This window comes from Sarcophilus harrisii, chromosome 6, assembly GCF_902635505.1.
Source record: "Sarcophilus harrisii chromosome 6, mSarHar1.11, whole genome shotgun sequence".
In the NCBI taxonomy this organism is placed as follows: domain Eukaryota; kingdom Metazoa; phylum Chordata; class Mammalia; order Dasyuromorphia; family Dasyuridae; genus Sarcophilus; species Sarcophilus harrisii.
Window position 1 is genome coordinate 209,095,867 of NC_045431.1, and position 21,658 is coordinate 209,117,524.

General features: G+C 33.8%; 1 protein-coding gene and 2 long non-coding RNA genes across 6 annotated transcripts in view; 1 reads left to right on the forward strand and 2 right to left on the reverse strand.

Annotated features, from left to right (window-relative positions):
- Positions 1-7,821, reverse strand: part of LOC116419811 — a 38,259-nt gene extending 30,438 nt beyond the window's left edge. Inside the window, exon 1 of the long non-coding RNA XR_004230115.1 lies at positions 7,592-7,821. This is a non-coding gene — a long non-coding RNA (uncharacterized LOC116419811). The remainder of the gene's footprint in view (positions 1-7,591) is intronic.
- The window catches only part of NELL1 (neural EGFL like 1), an 842,535-nt gene that overhangs the window by 653,289 nt on the left and 167,588 nt on the right, over positions 1-21,658 (forward strand). For both annotated transcript variants that reach the window (XM_031941958.1, XM_031941959.1), the window contains exon 15: positions 10,819-10,914. In XM_031941958.1, the coding sequence (XP_031797818.1) occupies positions 10,819-10,914 (96 nt within the window). The remainder of the gene's footprint in view (positions 1-10,818; positions 10,915-21,658) is intronic.
- LOC116419810 overlaps positions 9,668-21,658 on the reverse strand; it is a 197,116-nt gene continuing 185,125 nt past the window's right edge. For all 3 annotated transcript variants that reach the window (XR_004230113.1, XR_004230112.1, XR_004230114.1), the window contains one exon: positions 9,668-10,385. This is a non-coding gene — a long non-coding RNA (uncharacterized LOC116419810). The remainder of the gene's footprint in view (positions 10,386-21,658) is intronic.

A 21,658-nucleotide genomic window follows, 5' to 3' on the forward strand; every position in this document is an offset into this window, starting at 1 on the left:
ATAAATTGGACATCCAAGGCCTAGAAAGCTTTGGAAACTTGCTCAAGGTTACACGCACAGATAATAAATGTTGAAGCTTAGATTTGCACTATGCTCCCTAGACTCCAAATCCTGGACTCTCTCCAATGCACCAAATGTCAAAAATGATTTTTTTTCATGAAGATGGTACCACTTGCCTTTTGTCTTATTGGGCACTCACCACAATGAAATGGACAGCTGAACCTTTAAGCTCTCTTCTTAGCTGCCTGCACAAGCATCCAGCCCCACTACTATCTAGTATTTGATATCTATATCTTCTAATAGTTTCAGAAACTCTACTTCTTCAAAGTAGCTTTAGGTGCTAGCTCCAGCCTGGAAAGGCTCCCTTAGATTTATCATGCTTATGTTAACCGTCCAGGATTAGTGGAAGGCCGCTTGCTAGGAAAACTTCAATATTTCAAACGAGAACTGTAGTATTCCATTATTTCATGACAAACTGTATTGCTGCAGGGCCCCCCACACAGCAGCAATCCAGAGAACCACAGGCTGATGGACTTATTAAAAAATTTAATCACAGAAGCAGGCAGCTTCCAAAGAGTGCCTGAGTAGCTCAGATGACGTTTCATTGATTTTTAGGTTCACAAAACTAATGCAGTGTCCATTAGCCACTCCCTTGGTCTTGTGAGGTTCCCTTATTAACTTCTCTCCTTCTGTTTTCCACTGGTTCCATTACTTAGAGAAGGTTATTTCTAAATACATTCATTCACTTCCTCCTAACTTCTAACCTCCTGTTCTTAGGAAAAAACATTATTAGTTTGAACACATGAGATTGAATTTTTTTTTAAGTGAGACATAAAGGTAGGAAATGAGAGAAATTTTGTTGAGAGTGGGGGAGCTGATGTGAGGTGGTTTAATTTCGTTCATATAAATGCATAGACCATGGTGAGAAAAGCGAGGCAATAGAAGAGCCCAGACTAATACATAGCTTGAGTGTGTAAAACTTGGACTGTCATATAGAAGCTGAATGGCTTTTTTGAATTGAATAAATAAACTAAGATTGATTCAACTTGAAACAGCTTGCTTGTTCTAAGAAACGAAATCAAAGAAAATTTTTACTGATGCTTCAAAAAATAAAAATAAAAGCTTAGGTCTTCAATAGATTTCCAATCCATGTGTGCAAGGGAATCTGTTTGACCTGGCTCATGAAAGCACATTGTTAAATTTTGAATGTGACAATTTATGCTAAAAAATAAACACATAGTTCGAGTCAGAGCCTAAATTATAATTATGTGGATTTAAGGAAATGTTAGAGAAAATGTTTATAAAGCAGGTTAAATTTGAAAATATGTATTTTGGAAAGGTGTTAAACATTTATCAATATCCAGCTATTCAATTGACAATAAATCTTTTAACAGCAATAAAAGTTAAGTGAAATGTATTACTTATACCTATCAGGAAAAATTACACTCAGCCATTGTACTCCATTCCCTAATAATCAATTGAGAAACGTTTATTAATACCTATTATGTGTCAATGAAATGGATTTCATGGTCTGACTTTTGGAGACGAGAATGGAGACAAGTTATTGAATTGGGTTGAGTTCTGCTATCTCTTAATGTGTTGTATTAATGTAATTAATGTAATATCTCTGAAATAACTGAATAACAACATATATGTTGATAGATATACTTTTTCTCTCTTTCTCTCTCTCCATACACATACACACACACATATACACACATACACATAGAGTGTGTAGGTGTGTGTATGTCTCTCTCTTTCTATTTATATATATAGACTTACACCCAATATGCATTTTCACAAAGTGACCATGTCTAAAAGGTATGTTTCTTTGCTTACTTTATTACCATATTCTCTCTGTTAGGATTGGGTAACATGCTTCATGATAGATCCTTTGAAGAAATAATTGTTCATTGTAATTTTTTTAATTCAAAGTTATTTTCCTTTAAAATATTATTGACTTTAAATAAATTGTTCTGGTTCTGTTCAATTCACTCAGCATCAGTTCACAGTGACCAGGATTGGCTGAAATCTTCTTTCATAATTACTATGGTGTGATGCTCTTTCATTGTATATTTGATTTTCCAGTGATTTAAGAGGTCATGTCAAGTATTCCCTTAGATTCCCAAGATTCCCTTAGATTTGAACTTACCATTTCTAGTATTATCTTCCATACTTCCATACATAAGTCTTTCCCTTATGTACACCATTGTTCGTTTTTTCCTCTGTTTTTTTGTGATGTATTTATACATTAGTCTCTTTTTGGGGGCATGTGTATATTTAACCATTCTCTGTAAGTTTCAGAGAAAAATCGGGTTCATTTAAAAATCAGGTTCATTTAATACTTACTCTACCCATCCCTATCTCCATGTTTATGTGATCTTACACACCTTATTTATAAAAAATAGTAAATTCTTCTCCTGTCTTCTTTTCTGCATAAATATGTTCTTCTTATCTTTCTCTTTTATGTATTCAAATACTTTAAAATAGAATAAATACACCACGTAGGACCTCTGTCTTTTTTCTTATTTAACTCTCTCAATACTCTGTGGAGACAATAAGATTATTTCTTCTCCTACTTACAATGTCTACACCACAGCCACACAGGTACTTCCAGTTGTTTAAATTAATTTTCCTTTCTAGTTTCTCTTAATTCAAATGTTTATATTTAATAATTGTACTCGGCTCTGGACTTTAATAAGAAATTCTTGAAAGTTCTCTATTCCATTAAATGTTCATTTATTTATGTGATATTATTCTCAATTTCTCTGGGTAACTCTCAAAGATTAGCCTATATATTTTCCTTTAGGAATATTACATTCTAAGATCTCTTCTCTTTCAGAGAAGAAGCTGCCAGATCTTGTGTAAATTATGATTGCAATTCCTTGCCATTTTTATTTTTTTCTTTCTAGAGGTTTGCAATATGTTTTCTTTGGCCATCTTAGAGATTTGGGGTATGATACTATTGGGCATTTTTATTATTGGACTTTTTTTTTCAGAAAATGATTTGTAGATTCTATCTTCATTTTGCTATCTACCTCTCTTATATCTGGACAATTTTAATTTATGTTTTCTTGAAATAGTGTACAGCATTTTTTCAAGATCTAAAATTATACTTAAATTTATACTTGCTTGAACTGTTTTTCAGGTAAGTAGCATTTAATATCAGATATTTTACATTTTCTTCTATTTTATTTCATCTTATGTTTTCTAGTACTTCTAGCTACTGGTTTCTATTTAGTGTATTCAAGTTTTTGAATTTCATTTATGTGGGGAATATTCATCACTTCCTCAGTTAAGCTATTTCTTTCTCTTTCCTTAAAATATATTATTTAATTTTTAAAATCTCATTTCATTTTTTCTCTAAACAATCATGTAGTCCTTATGAAAAAATTATATTTCCACTGAATCTCTACTTGCAGATGTTTTGAATCGATTGTCTTCTTTTTGAGGGATTTTTAGATGTAATATTGCTAATTAGATATGTATATCTATATATGTGTGTCTCTATATATATGTCTCTGTGCAAGTTTTACACTTACATACAATGTCAAGGTCTTCTTCACTTCGTACTGAATTCCTTAATTGAAACTTTTTTTTTCCCAGGGTCAGTTTCTTTGCTGTACTTTTGGTCAATGTATTCATCACTGCTTGAGCTTCCATTGAGGTCATGATCAGGGTGTTTATGGTGACCTTCCACCTCCTATGGTCAGACTCCTTTGGATCCTTGATATTCAGAGAACTCCATAATTGCTATCTCAGGAAGGGTGTGAGGGACCTTGCAATCTTTTGGCTAGAATCCTTGAGTAAATCCTGCTATGCTACAGGCTGTTTGCCATCATTGCTCTCTGCCAGTTGCTCTGTCAAGGCAAAGTGAGGGAGTGGGTGGTTTGAAAACTACCCTAGAGATTACTCAGGATGCCTTCTACTATTGCTCTTTGGGCCACACACTTTCTTGACAGACTCTTATGTCTTCTCTATGGTAGTATTGATAGGAAATAGGAGTGATGGACTTTCATGTTGCTCTTGAAACTCTACAATTCTCAGTGGGCTTATATCCCAAAGAGATTATAAAGAAGGGAAAGGGACCTGTATGTGCACGAATGTTTGTGGCAGCCCTTTTTGTAGTGGCTAGAAACTGGAAACTGAATGGATGTCCATCAGTTGGAGAATGGCTGAATAAATTGTGGTATATGAATACTATGGAATATTACTGTTCTGTAAGAAATGACCAACAGGATGATTTCAGAAAGGCCTGGAGAGACTTACACGAACTGATGCTGAGTGAAATGAGCAGAACCAGGAGATCATTATATACTTCAACAACAATATTATATGATGACCAGTTCTGACGGACCTGGCCATCCTCAGCAATGAGATCAACCAAATCATTTCCAATGGAGCAGTAATGAACTGAACCAGCTACGCCCAGAGAAAGAACTCTGGGAGATGACTAAAAACCATTACATTGAATTCCCAATCCCTATATTTATGCCCACCTGCATTTTTGATTTCCTTCACAAGCTAATTGTACAATATTTCAAAGTCTAATTCTTTTTGTACAGCAAAATAACGTTTTGGTCATGTATACTTATTGTGTATCTAATTTATATTTTAATGTATTTAACATCTACTGGTCATCCTGCCATCTAGGGGAGGGGGTAGGGGGGTAAGAGGTGAAAAATTGGAACAAGAGGTTTGGCAATTGTTAATGCTGTAAAGTTACCCATACATATAACCTGTAAATAAAAGGCTATTAAATTAAAAAAAAAAAAAACTCTACAATTCTGTGCTGGAAGAAGTCACTCATCAGAAGTTTCTCTGCATCATTTTTTTTCCTGCATTATTATTTTTTAATTTTATTTCCAATTTATGGAATAACACAAGCATTTCGATAACAGTAGAATTTTTAAGAAGAGGATTACATATAAAATTGCAAATTTATTATGTATAACTGTATAACTTGATGCTTTTTTAAAATACATAATAAAGTTATCAGGTAACTTTCTTTTCTCCTTCCCTTCCCACCATAGAGATGACTATCATTAGACAGAAATCTCTCTCTCTCTCTCTCTCTCTCTCTCTCTCTCTCCATTCATATAGACATATATGTGTATACATATATTAAAAATTATTCTGTACATTTATTCAATTCTTTTTTGTATTTAGAAAATATCTTCTTCATAAGTTCTTTGTAGTTACTTTGGATGTCTGCATCATTATTTCATGATCTTCAAGTTTTTGTTAGAATAAGTCTATGGGAGCTAGGTAGTCTGCCTCCCATTCAGAGCACTATCTTGGTTGATGTCCTGCACAGTCCTTTCTTAATTTTTTAAAAAATTAATACTTTTCAAACTCTCATTATTATTTTAGAACAGAAAAAATTCTAATGCTCATTTTAGAATTAAATAAAATGCTATTCATTATTGATTATATCATTAATAATAGGATAGGAGCCCCAAGATTTTCTATTTTTCTTGAATGAGTTCATAATATATATATATATATATATTTTTTTTTTTAAATGAGTTATGCCCTTAGGATAGCTTATGGGTTTTGGTTTTGATTTTGTAAAATAAGCCTAAATTGTTGTTTCCACGCAAATGCCCTAGGAGCATGTTACCATGATTTGAAATTTCCTTTTGCCAACCTCCCATTGCTGATTCTGGCTTCCAGAAACACTTTGTGATTCAGTTATTAGGACTATTCTTTAAATATTTATTAAAACTTCACTCACAACTGCCTACTCGGTATCTAAAGAACAATAGTGTGGATCTTACAGAGGCTGAAAAGAGTCATCCTTATGAATATAGTCTACATTATGACTTTTGTTAGAGTTACTTTTGAAAAACAAAGCCGTTGTGGAAAGCTTTTACACAGGTTTATCAGTGTTGAGGCACTTGGAAGTCTAGAACATATATTGTCTTTTGGTTAGATCAAAGGAAGCTTTCCATTAGCTGGGGAAAATGCAAAAAGCTGTTTGATCCAGCAGTAAGTACTCTATGGTGTAGAAACTGGCAATCATGCTTAGGTGAGGCTTTTTTTTTTTCATCTACTGTCTTGTTGCTACTTTCAAAGTCACAGGTGTAACAGATCCAGAACAGATCCAGATGTTTTGTCTAGTGCTTGGTGAAAATAAAATATAGGCTTTTGCATGGAGCCATTTGGTACAGTTGAAAGATCTGCTACATGGTGGGATAAATATGAAATCATGGGATTTGAGTTCAAATCCAGCTTCTATATTTGCAATCTGTGTGACCAGGAGAAAATCAAGTAACATTCAGTTTCTTTATTTGCAGAATAAGGGGGTCAGACTGGATGATCTCTTAAGATCCCTTCTAGTTCTATAGTTATGGTCCTCTAATTCATTTGACTATAGTGTAGCTTTCTCAGAAGTCATGTGTCATGGCCAGGGCTGGAATGCCCTTAGCCAGCAGAGATAAAACTAAGTCCTGAATTTGCATATAAGTCTAGTTGACTTATATGTGTATTTTAGAAATAATCCTGAATTTTAGTCAGAAAAACCTGACTTCAAAACCCATCTGAGGCATTTAGTTCTTGGTTCAGTCCCCTCATATCTCATACCTTTGTTTCTTCATCAATATAAGGAGAGTTTTGGACTAAATGGCCTTTACTTCTTCATTTTCTAACCTAGGTCCCTTATTGTGTTCTTACATGATTATCTTTTTTGCTATCCAGCTTTTTGAAAGACTGAACTATTCCAGGCAATAATTATCATAAAAATTCTATATGGACTATTTTTTAAAGGCAAATAAAATAAAAATGAGAAAATTCTACTGAGCGTAATATAATTCTTTTGGTGATTCACTGGATGAATTCATTGATGATTAAAAAGAAAAGTTGGTATCTCAAGAGAAGGATATGGTTGCATAGAATGAACTTAATGAGCTTAGATTCCAAAAGATGATATAAAAAATATTTTTTTAAAATAGGTAAATGAAACTAAGGAAGTTAAGGTAAGCTTACTCTGGGCTTTTGTTTTCCTGACACTTTGAGGGGTAAATTCCATTGTTTTATACCTCAAAGTGTCAGGAAGACTAAAGCCCAGAGTGAGCTGGAGGTTAAGGAAATTTTTAAGAACAGCAAAATTGTGTGTGTGTGTATGTGTGTGTGTTTCTGTGTGAGTACACACAAATGCATGTTTCAGAAAAAGCATCTAGGATCTGTCTATTTCTTGACTCTAGTGCCTGAATGAGTGAAAAAACAGTTTCTCGAGGACTTACTATGTCAAACACTGTGCTGAACACTTGGGAAACAAGAACAAAAGGGAACAGGTCCTTTGCTACAAGAGGCTAACATTTTGATATAGAAAGACAACATTTCAAGCTAGAGGAGTGCTGGGTAGGAAATAGTATTTTGGTTTCATGTTTGGTGAATGGAACCATTATGATGGCTATTCACACACTCACAGTGGTCGTATTTATTTGATTATTGTTCTTTTTGGTTCTAATCTGGAAGGAGGGAATAAGGAAATAAATATCCAGTGGCAAGGCATCTGGCTACAAAATAACCAGGCAGTTAAGCTTTGTTTGGGCCCTGCATGGAATAATCATCTCTGGAAGCTACTTACCATTCAAAGCAGCAGGGACCTAAGGCAGGAATTCCAGACATGTGTTCAGTGATCAGACCATGTTTGCTGGTCTTGGCAGCTGGGAAATATCATAAAGGATGGCTGAGTTCTTCATCAAAATAGTGGGTCCCTAAAAGTGCTCAACAGTCAGACCAGTTGGGTACCACAGCAAGAGTACTGAAGAAGAAATCATTAAAATGGTAAATAATGATTTTATAAAATGACAGAGAGAAATCAGAATGAGTCTACTCTTTTAACTTTTTTCTTTATCATAATTGTTTTAGACAGAAAAAATATATAAAATAGAAGAACTGAAATTAAAACCCAAGGAAAGCTTTGTTAATTATAATATACCTGCTCTAAACCAATTCATCATTTATTCAGTATGGGATGCTGCCTCGTACGTAGAAATATCATGGGAAAACAATGGCTAAAAACTGCTTTTTGTTAATTTTGAGGTTTTTTTGAGACCAGGAAGAGTAATGAAAAAACTAAAGAAAGCCATTTTTTTCCCTGAGTATCAAACTATATGATAACAATTTTGATGTCATGTTTCTGGAAATACTAAGTTCATTATGGACAAGACAGAAGGGCAAGCAGATTTTAGTACAGTTAGATGGACTGATAGTTGCCTGAATGATCACGCTCAAAGAATATTAACTAACTGACAAATGTCAAATTGAATGGATGTGTTTGGTGTGGGGTACCACAGATCTCTATTCCTTGTCCTACTTGTTTAACAATGACTTCAATTAAACCATAAACACAGTTCTTGCCATATTTTAAAATGACACAAAATCCAGATCAGAAAGCAAAATTATGATCCTTAAGATTTCAACAAACTAGAATAATAGGTCAGAAGAAAATAAAATTTAAAAAAAAGTAGCGAGTAAAGTTCTACATATATGCTAAAAATATCACCTTGAAAACAAATCATGAGAAAAACATAGCTAGATTGCATATGGCTGCCACCTCTATACTAGTTACCTGCCATATGTGGGAAACATTTCCTGTTCTTTTATGCCTATTAGCATTCCCATTTCCCCTTAAAACTTAATCCAAAGACCGAATACCTTATGAAGTCTTGCTTAATTCATTGTAGATTCTAGTGTCTTTTCCCTGTAAGATATCCTGTGTTTATTTGGCATATATTTTGGAGTTTTTTCTGCAAATGTACACATTATCTTCCTTTTATAGAATATAAGTTTCTTGAAGACAGAAACCATTTGATATTTGCTTTTGTCTCCCAAGTACCTAGCACATAGTAGTTACTCCATAAAACCTTCAAATTACTTTGTTGATAGAATATTATGTGGAGGAGGGGGGAGGTGGATGTTTTAGTTGACCATAAGTTGTGACCAGTGTTGAAGAAGTCCAAAAAACTAATATTATCTTACATTTCTTAACAAAAGTATAAATTTTAATATGAATGAAGTGAGAACTGTGTTCTCTGATCAGATCACAATGGGAAAATTTGTTTAATTCTGGGTACCCATTTTATAAAACACATTTGTAGCCTGTTCAGATGAAGAAGCAAAGATAGTAGGGTTATTTTAAATTAATATAAATATCAGAACTTTTTCTTTACTCAGGGGAAAATACTCTTAAGTGGGGACATAATCTTTGTTTCCAAATATTTGAAGTATTAAGACACTGATGGCAAAAAGCTGACTATATATATATATATGTATATGTATATTTTAATTTAATTTGATCTGTCAAACAATGGAATGGATTACTTTGCCCTTGATCCTCCTTCCCTCACATAGAAACTCACATAAAGTGAGTTCTTGTCACAGGAATTGTCAAACAGAATACATATGGTCACTTGTTAGGAATATCCTTGAGGGTATTCCACACAATCTAGTAAAAGCTGGACAAGATGAGCTGTGAATTTCTTTCAACTTCTATGACTTGCTAAAAGCTTTATGTAATTTAGCATGGTCTTAAGAGTCAATGCAAAGAACATCTGGTTTTATAATATTGCGACCTGCCTGGGAATAAAATAGTCTGGCTCATAATGACATACAACACAGTCAATGACGTATACCATTTTCATATTATTTTATCCACATGTAGATTAATAAAAATTTTCTCAAGGATAAATTGATGCCCATAAATGTTGCACACATGTATGTGTATTTTCTATAATAAAAAAAAATTAAATTGAGAAGAAATCCATATAAATAAGATAATTTGGTTTTATAATCTACCCAGTTTCCATATAGATATTCAAATGTATTATCAGAATGATGAACCCTTTTGGAATGTTATTATAGAATAATTAATATGTAGTAAAAAGTGATTAATAACATTATATTAGGAACTAAACAGTCCAGCTCTCCTCCCCCAGTTAACATCATGTGCCTCCATTTTTTATATTTATAAAATTATAATAAGAGTAATATTCCAATTTTTAATGTCCAAGGGTTAAAAGGAGATGACCTTTGGTTCATACCCTGGTTATGCTACTTATCATATTTATGATTGTAGACTAGTCACTTAATGTTCTTAAACTTCTTTTCTTCATACAGAATCTAAGTCTTGGATTAAGTGACTTCTAAGATTCCTTCAGAGGCTGCACAATGTGAATAGGGAGTCTTCTAAAAGTCAGAAAGACTTAGATTCAAGTCTTCCATGTGAAATATCCTGGTTATGGGACGCTTGTCAGGTCACACTGGCTTGCTGTTCCATACAGTTCTCTAAAACATTAAATTACAGAGCAAGGGCCAATCTTCAATATCCTTTTGGAGAGTTCCTTACACCATAAAATCACAAATCCAGATCAACACCCCTAGAAAGTGCAAAAAATAAAGGAAAATTACATTTTTATTTTAAGGATTACCACTCTCTTTATATAAATATTTCTCCATTGAGTCTCATAACAACCCTACGAAGTTTATTATACATGCTATTCGAGTCATTTTACAAATAAGGAAACTAGAGCTCATAAAGGTTATGCTTCCTACCTGTAGTAACAGTTATTTTAAGTCAAGTGTGGACATTAAATCAAGGTCTTTCCTGGTGATATGGCCAGGTCCTTTCCCATTGTACAAACCTATTTCATTCACTTATTTTCAATTTTTAACTGTTTTATATAAAAATACTATAAATATAGAAGCAATTAAAATGAAATTCAACTAAATGGCTTAATGTTTCAGGATTTCACATAGTATTTTTCAAATGGTTTCAAATTTTTTAAAAAATTCATTTGTTTTATTTTAAAGCTTTCTGTGAAGAAGGATGCAGATATGGAGGGACGTGTATGGCCCCTAATAAATGCCTCTGTCCATCTGGATTCACAGGAAGCCACTGCGAAAAAGGTAACAAAACTGTTTTAAAAATGATTTCTATTTATGAGATGAAGGTTATAAGAAGTGTAGAATGTGCTGTAAGGTAGTAGTGTCAAATGCATATAGAAATAGGATCCATAAGTTTTCCTGTGGGCCCCATATTGACTTAGAAAATAAAATTTTGATTTTATTTATTTTATTTCATTTCCCAATTGCATGTTCATCTGATTCTGAGCCACCATGTTTTGGTCTTCATGTGGCCTGGGTGGGGTGTTTGACACATGTGTGCTATAAAGAACATTTTGGTTCCCTTTATTGGGATGTGGATTGTTCTCATCAGGTGAGTAATATGGGATGACTAGGTCACAGATGGGCTTTCTTGCCTTGAAAACATTGTTCTTTTTGCCCTCTATCAAATGTGGTTAATTTAACAAGGTCAAGGGTTCTTCCTGCCACTGTTTTCAGTGTACATTTTCAGCACTAATTAGCGATAAAGCTAGATGAACTGATCTGCCCCTCTTATTGTCTATTGGGTAGCAACACAAGTGACTGTTTGGTATTATAACAATCTGCTGTGTCAACTGAATCTCAATGAGCTGCCCTTGCTCCTTGCTAAAAATGCACATTAAATAACACCACTGACACTTTTATTGGCCTTCTTGCGACTTTATTCCAATATTAGTTTGTTAGGAACATTATCATTCATGGGACTGATAATGTCAGCCAATTAGTATTGGTTTGAGTTCATTCTCTGCCACGCCAAGCACCTTTCCACTTGCAGCAAATGAAGGGTTTACATTTTGTAATATTTGGTGCAATTGAGCCCCATCATTTTCTGAAAAATCAGCCAGCTTCTGTGTAAGTGTTCATTTGTTTCTGATGCCAGTAAATGCATGGATGCAAACAGAGTTCTTACAGCAAAGGGGAAAATAATCAGATCACTTCATTCCTCTGTGCTAATGCCTCTAGCCTACCATGGGAAATTGCTGCTTGACTTGCAGAGCTAACATATAATTGCAAAAATAATGTGCTCTAAGATGTTGGGCCCCAATATTGATGAGAGGGGGGGTACATTTGTCCTATGCTGAATTGCCATAAACCACACGTTCAGCCTCTTTATCGTTAATAGCTTCTTATTCACTGTGATGGTTACATCACGGATTTTTGACATAAGGGAATTTTTATTGGGTGGGACTTTGCCTTCCTTATATTAGCTCAGAGGATAATTATAATGTCTGTTAGCACCTAAATCTTTTATTCGTCAACTCACTTTTTGTTTAAAAATTTGGTTTTAAGTGACTCCTTGGAATTCTAAGGCTTAACTCCTATGGCCCACATAGGACTATTGTTATTAACATATTAAGATTTATTAATTACTTTCCTCAAAACAAACCTTTGGAGAAGATAATAAGTGAGGAAAGGGACTATCATTAATGACTTTACTGAGCATTTCATCTTTCGTGGAAGTCTCTAAATATTCCTAGAGTCTCTTGGTCAAACTTTTCAAAGAAAAACAAATAGAAAGCAGCATGGCAAAACAGAAGGAATATGATCCTGTTAGTTATATGATCAAAAAAATTCCTTAAAGATGGAAGGAGTGACAAAAAAATAAGCAGCTTGAGCATTGCCCACCTGTTTGGGAAAAGAAATAGTAGCTAGGAAGGAGGGCTGTAAGGATCTTTAGGAGAGTCAGGCAGAAGTGACACATCACCCTTATAAGTACAGAAAAGTAGTTACAAAGCAACCACCCTCACCCCGAGAATATTTATTGTAGAAGCAATAGTCATAGCAGTCTCAGAATTACTGCTGCCTGCCATATGGTAGAAATGACTACTAACTCACTGGAGTAAAGTAGTAGAAGTTTGCAGCCAGGATTTAATGAAGTAATAACTGATAAAGATTGGCCAATAGGAACCAGTCTGAGCTTCGGCGTAGTATTTATTTTCATTTTGTATCAACCGGTATTTTCTTTTAATGGCAAAATAAGCATGTCATTTAAATTCGATCAATATTTACACTGTTAATTTTATAGAGTTATAATTGTACAGATAAACAGCAGAATATTTTCAAGTGCCACTCTTGCCTCCCTTAGATTGAATAGTTCTTTAACATTTACTTTAAATAAAATTCCTGAACCCTTTTATCACTTGAGACTTAGCATGTCATTATAGGAGCTCTGTGGGCTCATCAGTCTCTCCCCTGACACCTTTCTTACTATATGTCCAACCCACCATTTTGTCTATATTTCTTTAATGCCTCCAGTTCCAAAATTCTGTGTTCATATCGGGTTTTTTTCCTGTGTCCCCTCTCATATAAAATGAAGATAATACTATTTTTCTCTATCCAAATCACAAAGTTGTTGAGAGCAATGAACTTTATAAATCTCCAACTTTTATAGAAATTTGAGCTATTATTAAAGAGTATTGTGGAGAAGAGAGTAGATTGCTGGATTTGGGTCAAGAGACATGAGCTATATTTTGATTCTATCATTTATAAACTGTCAGAGCAAATCATTTAATTTCGCTTCTCCACATATAATCCCAGGATTTAGAACTTAAAAAACTTCAGAGATGATCCAGTCCAAACTAATCTCATTTAACTTGATGAACATCTATTATGCTCCTACTCCTAGACTATAGGGTTGTAAGCATAAAGCAAATAAAGCTTTATTGTTGAATGGATCACCAGAACACGTAGGATGACAATGTCATACAGTGGAAAGATCAGTGACTCAAGTGCACATACCTCTGCCATCTATGTGACCTTGGACAAATTACTTTAGCATTTATGGGTCTCAGTTTCCACATCTGAAAAAAATCAGGATTTATAATGAACGGTCCTTCCAACTCTGGCTCAATGAGGCTATGATCCTAATAGAAAACTATAGAGATACTAAATTTGAAGAATCATGGAAGGCTTCTTGTAAGAGGGAACATGAGCTAAATTTTGAAATATATTAGTGATTCCAAGAAGTAGAAGTGAAGTGAGTGGGAATGTCTTTCATGGAGCAGAGATTCAGTTCCTCCAGGGTAACAACTTTTGTATGTGTGTGTTTGTATATGTATGTGTGTACATATATGTATATGTGAATATTAGACACAAATACATATATATAGACTATATGTATAATATATACATTTATAATATATATAAGTATATGCATATATATTATATAAGTGAATATAATTTATAATTTAAAGTTTATATTATTTATAGTATAATATACAATATATTGTCATTACATTATATTATATATTAACATATATAATATACATTATTTATGTTATAAATATAATAGATATATGTTTATACTTTTTATTTGCATTCCATCACTGTTTAGTTAACTAGCAATTATTTTGTACTTTAAGGTTCATATTTGATCTTTATTATTCCCATTTTACTCATTATGTAATCCTGGCCTGAGGCTGTTATTGTGTGTATTTTACAGCACAGGGAGTTAAGTGACTTCCCCAGGATCACACAACCAGGACCCTCTGCGCCAATATTCAAACTTGGGTCTTCATGCTTCCAGCTGCTAAGATTTAATCATTTGGTCACCTCTTTGATTTAACAGTCCTTGGCACATATTGGGTGTTTCATTAAAAGAAGATTGATCAAAATAATATCTAAAAGACAGAAATTTTGAAGAGAAGTAATACATAATTATCCTGGGACCCTCTCATTTTACATATAAGGGAAATTAAACCCATGCGGTGAAATTAATTGCTCAAAATCAATTTAGGGTGTACCAAGATCATGTAGTCGTTGAGCTAGAATTTGCCCAGAATCTTGGGCTCCCAATTGATCAATCTTTGTACTATTCTAATCATTAATTGTATTCTTAAATGAGAAACACAACTAAGTCTATCTGGGGCAGCCAAACGGCACAAATGATAGAGCACTTGGTCTAGAGTCAGGAAGATCGGAATTCAAATCCAGCCTCAGACACTGACTAGCTGTGTGACCCTGGGCAAGTTACTTAATACTATTTGCCTCAGTTTCCTCATCTGTAAAATGAGCTGGAGAAGGAAATGGCAAACTACTCCAGGATCTTTGATAGGAAAACCCTAAACAGGGTTACAAAGAGTTAGACATGACTAAAATGACAAAACGGCAACAAAAAATTCCTTATAGTTTTATTGTAAGAAAAACATTTTATTAATCTTGAAATGTTACAGAAATATCAGGGGTTTTTTAATCAAAGAATTATAGATTTCGAGTGAAAGAGATGTTTTATACATTGACTGGTCTATCTCATCTTATTGTGGAGGAAATTGAAGACTAGGGACATTAAATGACTGGCAGGTGGCGCAGATAATAATTAGAGAAGACAAGATGCAAAACTAAGTTTCTTGATTCCAAATAGAAGGTTATTTCCACTAAGTCATAAAACATTACCTTCTTAATATAGTCCTACTTGGAAGCCCTTCTACCCTCTTGATTTTGTGAATTGGGTAGTCAACTAAACATTTAATTTTTTAATTTGAATTTGCTATGGAATGAAGTGACTTTTTATTTCAGAAATATTAAATTCTCCTTTTATTTGTGAGGATCCCAAATTTAAATTATATATAGTGTATTTTTTGAGTGGGAAAAGGCGGTAAATCTGATATAAATTGAAGCATTAGGTAAATATATCTATGCCTTCACCAGCTTTGTAACCATGTTCTCATACACAGATAAAGTGATATCCGTTTCATTGTGGGGGAGAATAAATCTTCTAAAGAATATGGCACCATGCATTAAACTAATGAGGCTTTAGGAGATACCTGCTATAACTAGTCATATGGAAATGTATTCTTTAATGTTTTATGTCTTAGTGACAAATAGCTCTTTCTATCAACTAGGAAAGTCCATATCATGGCACTATACATAGTTGGTCAATTCTCCCTGAAAAGATTAGGTTAAAAAAAAAAAAGAAAGAAAGAAAAGTTTTGAGGAGCTGGGTTTGAATCCTTGTGCTTTAATGTACTACTTTTGGGACTGGAGGGCAAATTCAATGTTTCTAGGCTTCTCTTTCCATAAATGAGGAGTTTGGATCTAATGCTCTTTAATTTTCTTCTAGTTCCAAATCTGTGATACTGTCATACCAGGATGCTTCTGATTTTTTTTTTTAATAACAGCTTTTTACTTTCAAAATGCATGCAAAGATAGTTTTCATCATTCATCTTTGCAAAACCTTGAGTCTCAAATTTTTTCTCCCTCTTTTCCCTCACCCCCTTTTTCTAGACAGCAAGTAATCCTATATGTTAAACATGTGCAATTCTTCCACACATTTATCATGCTGCATAAAAAAAAAAATCAATCTAAAAATAAGGGGAAAAAAAAAAAACAAAAAACAAGCAAACAACAAAAAAGGTGAAAATCTATGTTGTGATCCACATTTAATCCCCACAATCCCCTCTCTGGGTGCAGATGGTTCTCTCCATAACAAATCCATTGGAAATGAATCGAATCATCTCATTGAAAAGAGCCACATCCATTACAGTTGTTAATCACACTATCTTGTTGCTGGATACAACAATCTCCTGGTTCTGCTCACTTCACTTAGCATCAGTTCATGCAAGTTCTCTGAAAACAGACTGCAGATCATTGCCTAAAGAACAATAATATTCCATAACATTCATATACTATAACTTATTCAGACATTCTCCAACTGATAAATATCCACTCCTTATTGAAGGAACATCCAGCCCTACAAAAAGGACTGCTACAAACATTTTTGCACATGTGGGTTCTTTCCCCCTTTTTATGATCTCTTTGGGATACAGGCCCAGTAGAAGACAATGCTGAATAATAGTATATACAGAGTTTGAGAGTTCTTTGAGCATAGTTCCAAATTGCTCTCCAGAATGGTTGGATCAGTTCACAACTCCACCAGCAATGTATTAGTGTCCCATCATGCTTTTGCTTTTTGATAAGCTGTAATAAAGTTCATAGCTTCTAAAATGTTTGAAAAAAGTGCAAGCCTAGAAGGTTCATATCTGTAGAATAATAGATTCCAAGATCTGCAATGCCCCTTAAAAATAATTAGCTATACCCCATTTGATTCAAGAATTTGCTTTACAAGACTCTAACCAGGTGGTCCCTAAAGAAAATTCGTAGAAAACATGGTAGAATTGGTCTAGTCCTGGATTCAGCATGTACTATAAATCAAAAAGTTAAAATCGATTCTTGATTTCTACTGCAAAATGGAGATAGTATGTATTCTCTACATATCACAGGGCCAATATGCAAGAAATGTTCTGTAATCCTTAACAGACTAGGTTAGAGAGTTACTATTTAGCTTCTAGATGAAGGCCTTAGATCACTTCTCAAAAATGTGTTCTCATAGCTGCATGAAGCCCACACCATTCCCTCCCAAACATGACAAACTAAATTGAAATAAAATTGGGATATATTTAACAAAATAAATAAAACACAATGAAACATATAATATTACAATATGTAGCCTACAGATATCTTTATGTATAGTTTAGTTGTTCTTTTTTTTCCTTTTGGAACCTTTTTATTATTTTTTTTGCTGAATAGTAATTTATTTTTCCAGTGACATGTAAAGATACTTTTCAACATTCTTGTAAGATTTTAAGTTTCAATTTTTTCTCCCTTGTTTCCTTACCTTCCCCCTCCCCCAGAAAGAAAACAATCTGATATAGATTATACATGTACAATCATTTTAAATATATTTCCATATTAATTATATTGTGAAAGAAAAATCAGAACAAAAGGGGGAAAGTATGAGAAAAAAATGTTGAAAACACTGTACTTCAATCCACGTTCAGTCTCCAATTCTTTCTCTGGATGCAAATGGCTCTTTCTACTCAAAGTCTATTGGCATTATCTTGGATCTTTATGTATAGATTAGTGACACATCTTCTTACTTGAGTTTGAATTGCTGCTCTGGTCAGAACACTCATTGTCTGTTAAGGCAGCCTGGTTCATTTTCATACAGCTTGAATGATTAGGCCACAATTTATTTTATCAACTCAAACTCTATCTCCTCCCAAACTGCATCTATTCCTAATTTTGCTCTTCAGGGACAAGCAGAATAAACCAAATCTCTATTTCATATGATAGCCTTCAAATATTGAATGATAGCTATCCTTTCCTACCTAAGTGTTTCTTTTCCACCTCCAGGTTAATCAACCTTGGTTCTTTCAACCATTCCTAACATGGCCAAATCTCTTGTTCTTCCACTCCCAGAGTTACCATCTTTGAGACTTTTTCAGCTTGTCAGTTCTTCCTGAAGGGAAAGCCAAGTCCTCCAAATTCTTCAAGCCAAGTCCTAGTAATTTTATTTTAATCTCTTATCAAATCTTCTCAGAAGGCAATATCCACTGCATCTCTCCGTATCTTTCATTGGAACCCCTGCTATTTGATTGATATACAACTAGATCACAACAGAATAAAAATGAATCCTGTGTAGTGGTTTATGTATTTCAGTGTGCACTATTTGAAATTATAGTTTCATAAAATACAATTATTAGTTCCACCTTAATGGAAATATGTAATCAGAACTCAAAAAATCCAACAACTTAATGGGATTCATTATTTGAATTAATCAAGACCAAAATGTATATAGTACATTTGTCCCTCCTTGGGACAATGAGTCACTTGCAAGTGCCATTGCCTTGAGATTTTTCCCTAGTGAAGAGATTCTATCAGGCAGAGATCTGCAGAAAATGACAATTATTCAAAGATAAATACTACTGGAATATTTAAACGTGGGTGTTATTAATACATAGAAGCAGACTTTTGAGTTTTCCTTGGAATTGAGATCATGGTGAATTGGTAATAAAAGTGTGCATGCTTTGATATCCATGTTCTCTCTGCTGTTGTTCAGATATTTTACTCCTGTCTGACTCTTCATGATTCCATTTGGGGTTTTCTTGGTAAAAAGGATGAAGTGCTTGCCATGTCCCTTTCCAGCTCATTTCACAGATGAAAAAAGCTGAAGCAAATAGGGTTAAGTGACTTGCCCAGGCTCACACAGCTAATGCATCAGAGGCTAGATTTGAACTCAAGGCTTCCTGACCCTAGAATTGGCATTCTATTCACTAATGCCACCTTGATATCTGAGAAAACTGCAGAATTTGTAACACTTCTTCTAGTTCTTTAGAAAATAATAGTTTAAATGTCATTAGGGAAAAAAGGAAAAGCAATGAGGCAGTGTGGCTACAAATGCCTTCATTCAATAATAATTAGGACAACAATAAAAAAATTCACATAGTAAGGTCTACAAAGTACTTTACACATTATTTTATGATACAACTATTTTGTGATTTAGTTAGTGCTCATGTCCATTTTACAGATGATAAAATTGAAGATGGCAGAGTTTCAGTGACTTGCTAAGGATCACAAAACTAGTAGTGTCTTAGGAAGAACCCAAACTCACTTTTTTCTGTCTCCAAGCCCAGTGATCTCTATACTGCATCCCCTAGCTATCTATTCATGAAGTGGTTACTTTCACCAACACAGATCCCAAACCTCTCATGCTTTGGCAAATAGTCTTATCAGAGGGTGTGTGTGAGTTCAAACTCAAGGGAAGTTATTAGCAGCTGGTCAGTATTCTGGCTCTGAGCCTCTGAACTTAACTGGGCAGGTTCTGAGATGAAAGTGGTAAAGTGGTCCATCCATCCTTCAAAGCCTGCTTTTGATCACAGAGTTATACATGTAGAGCTGAAAAGCACCTGGAGATCAAATCTAACCCCTTCATTTTACAAATGATAAACTCGAAGCCCAGATAATCTATGACTTGTCCAGGGTCATGTAGCTCATAAGTGTCCAAGGAAGGCTTTGAATCTCAGGTTAATATTTTATCCATCATAGTACTTGATAGAGCTGAAGCTTGGCTAGCATAATCTAAAACATGATCACTACAGTAGGGTATGAATTCAAATAATGTTGTAAAATAGCTAAATATAAATAGAAATCAGTTTTCTCTAAAAGCATGGACAATATGAGAGCAAGAATTGGGATCCTTATTTAGAAGCCAGTCATAAAGCTATATTTTTGCCCAGAAATATATACTAGAATTTTACTGCACTGAAAGGTGCTAATTTAAGCAAATAACCTTATCTGTAGGGAATAGCTCTCACTATCTGTAGCACTCTCCTCTCAATGAACACATTGATTAGGAAAGATGGTAGGTTGAAACTGCTTGCTAAGGACTAAAATGTGATGACTTTAATAGTAAAGTCTATATTATCATTTTTGTTTTGATCCAAAAACAAAACCTCTTTTTTATCCCTTCCATTAATGGATATTTTTAACAATATGGTTTAATATGATTTTTAGAGAATCAATTATAAGGTAATCTAAAACAAGCAGCCAATTAATCCTAGTGTATTTAGCAACCAATGAGAAGGCAAACTCTTCCAAAAGGAAAAAAAAAACAAAGTTGTAACTAGAGAATTCAATTATACCTTTAAAAAAACAGCTGTTTAATAGTGCCCATTAAGGTTCTTTATGAATGTACTCTTTTAATCAGTGAACCATTGAAGATAAAATAACTAAGTGTGGAAATGTAGCTAACTGGAGCTAACAAATCAAAAATTTTGTAAATGGGTTTTATGTAATCTAATGTTTATGATTTTAAAACTAGAATTTATCACTCAAAACAGGTATTCCCTGGCATTCAAGAGTTGTTTTATCTGGATAATTTTTTTTAGTACAAAAAACAGTTTAGTTGAGGTGAAAACAGAGAATTGACTTCTTGCCAACAATGGACAGTTCCTATGCCTGAATGATATAAGTAAGGCATGTGGTGTGTGGAAAGAATACCAGATTTGGACTGTACAGACTGGTATAACTAGATAGACAGATGGATAAAAGGATGATAAAAAAAATTAGGTAGATAGGTGTGTGTGTGTGTGAGAGAGAGAGAGAGAGAGACAGAGAGAGAGAGAGAGAGAGAGAGAGAATGAATGAGAATGTATGAGAGTGACAGATGGTGGGTAGGGAGATACATGATTGATAGAGGTGAGATTAGATAAACATATAGATAAGATAGAAGAAAAGATAACTTATGGAATGTATTACACACAAGAAGCAGTAGGTATTAATGGATTTCAAAAGGATTTTGGCAGATTTTTGGATGACAAAGATTTAAATGTCTCCTGATAAGGAAATACAAGAGGCAAAGGACTTTATTTCAAGCCAGAGAACTTTAAGAATCAATGTATATCCCAGAATTATAGATCTAAAAAAGAAAAAAACTTCAGGGATTATCTATTTATTCTTATTTCTTTCAATGGATAAATGAGGAAATCAAATCCTAGAAATTAGAGAGACTATTAGAACTGGAAAGGAATTTAGAGATTATCTAAGTCAGCCCCCCATTTTATATATTTTTTATTTTTTTAACCATATTTTCATGTTCATCATATTGTGAAACAAAAATCAAAACTAAAAGGAAAAACCACGATAAAGAAAATAACAATAACAACAAAAACAATCACAACAAAAGTGAAAACAGTCAGAGTCCATAGTTTCTTTTTCTGGGTATGGATGGCATTTCCCATCACAACTCTATTGGAATTGTATTGGATCACTGTATTGCTGAAAAGAGCAGTCTGTCATAGTTGATCATCACATAATCTTGCTATTATTGTGGACAATATTCTAGTTCTGCTCACTTCATTCAGCTTCAGTTCATATAAATCTTTCCAGTTAAACTGAAATCCACCTGTCATCATTTCTTATAGAAAAATAGTATTCTATTACATTCATATACCACAACTTATTCAGCCATTCCCCAATTGATGAGCATTCC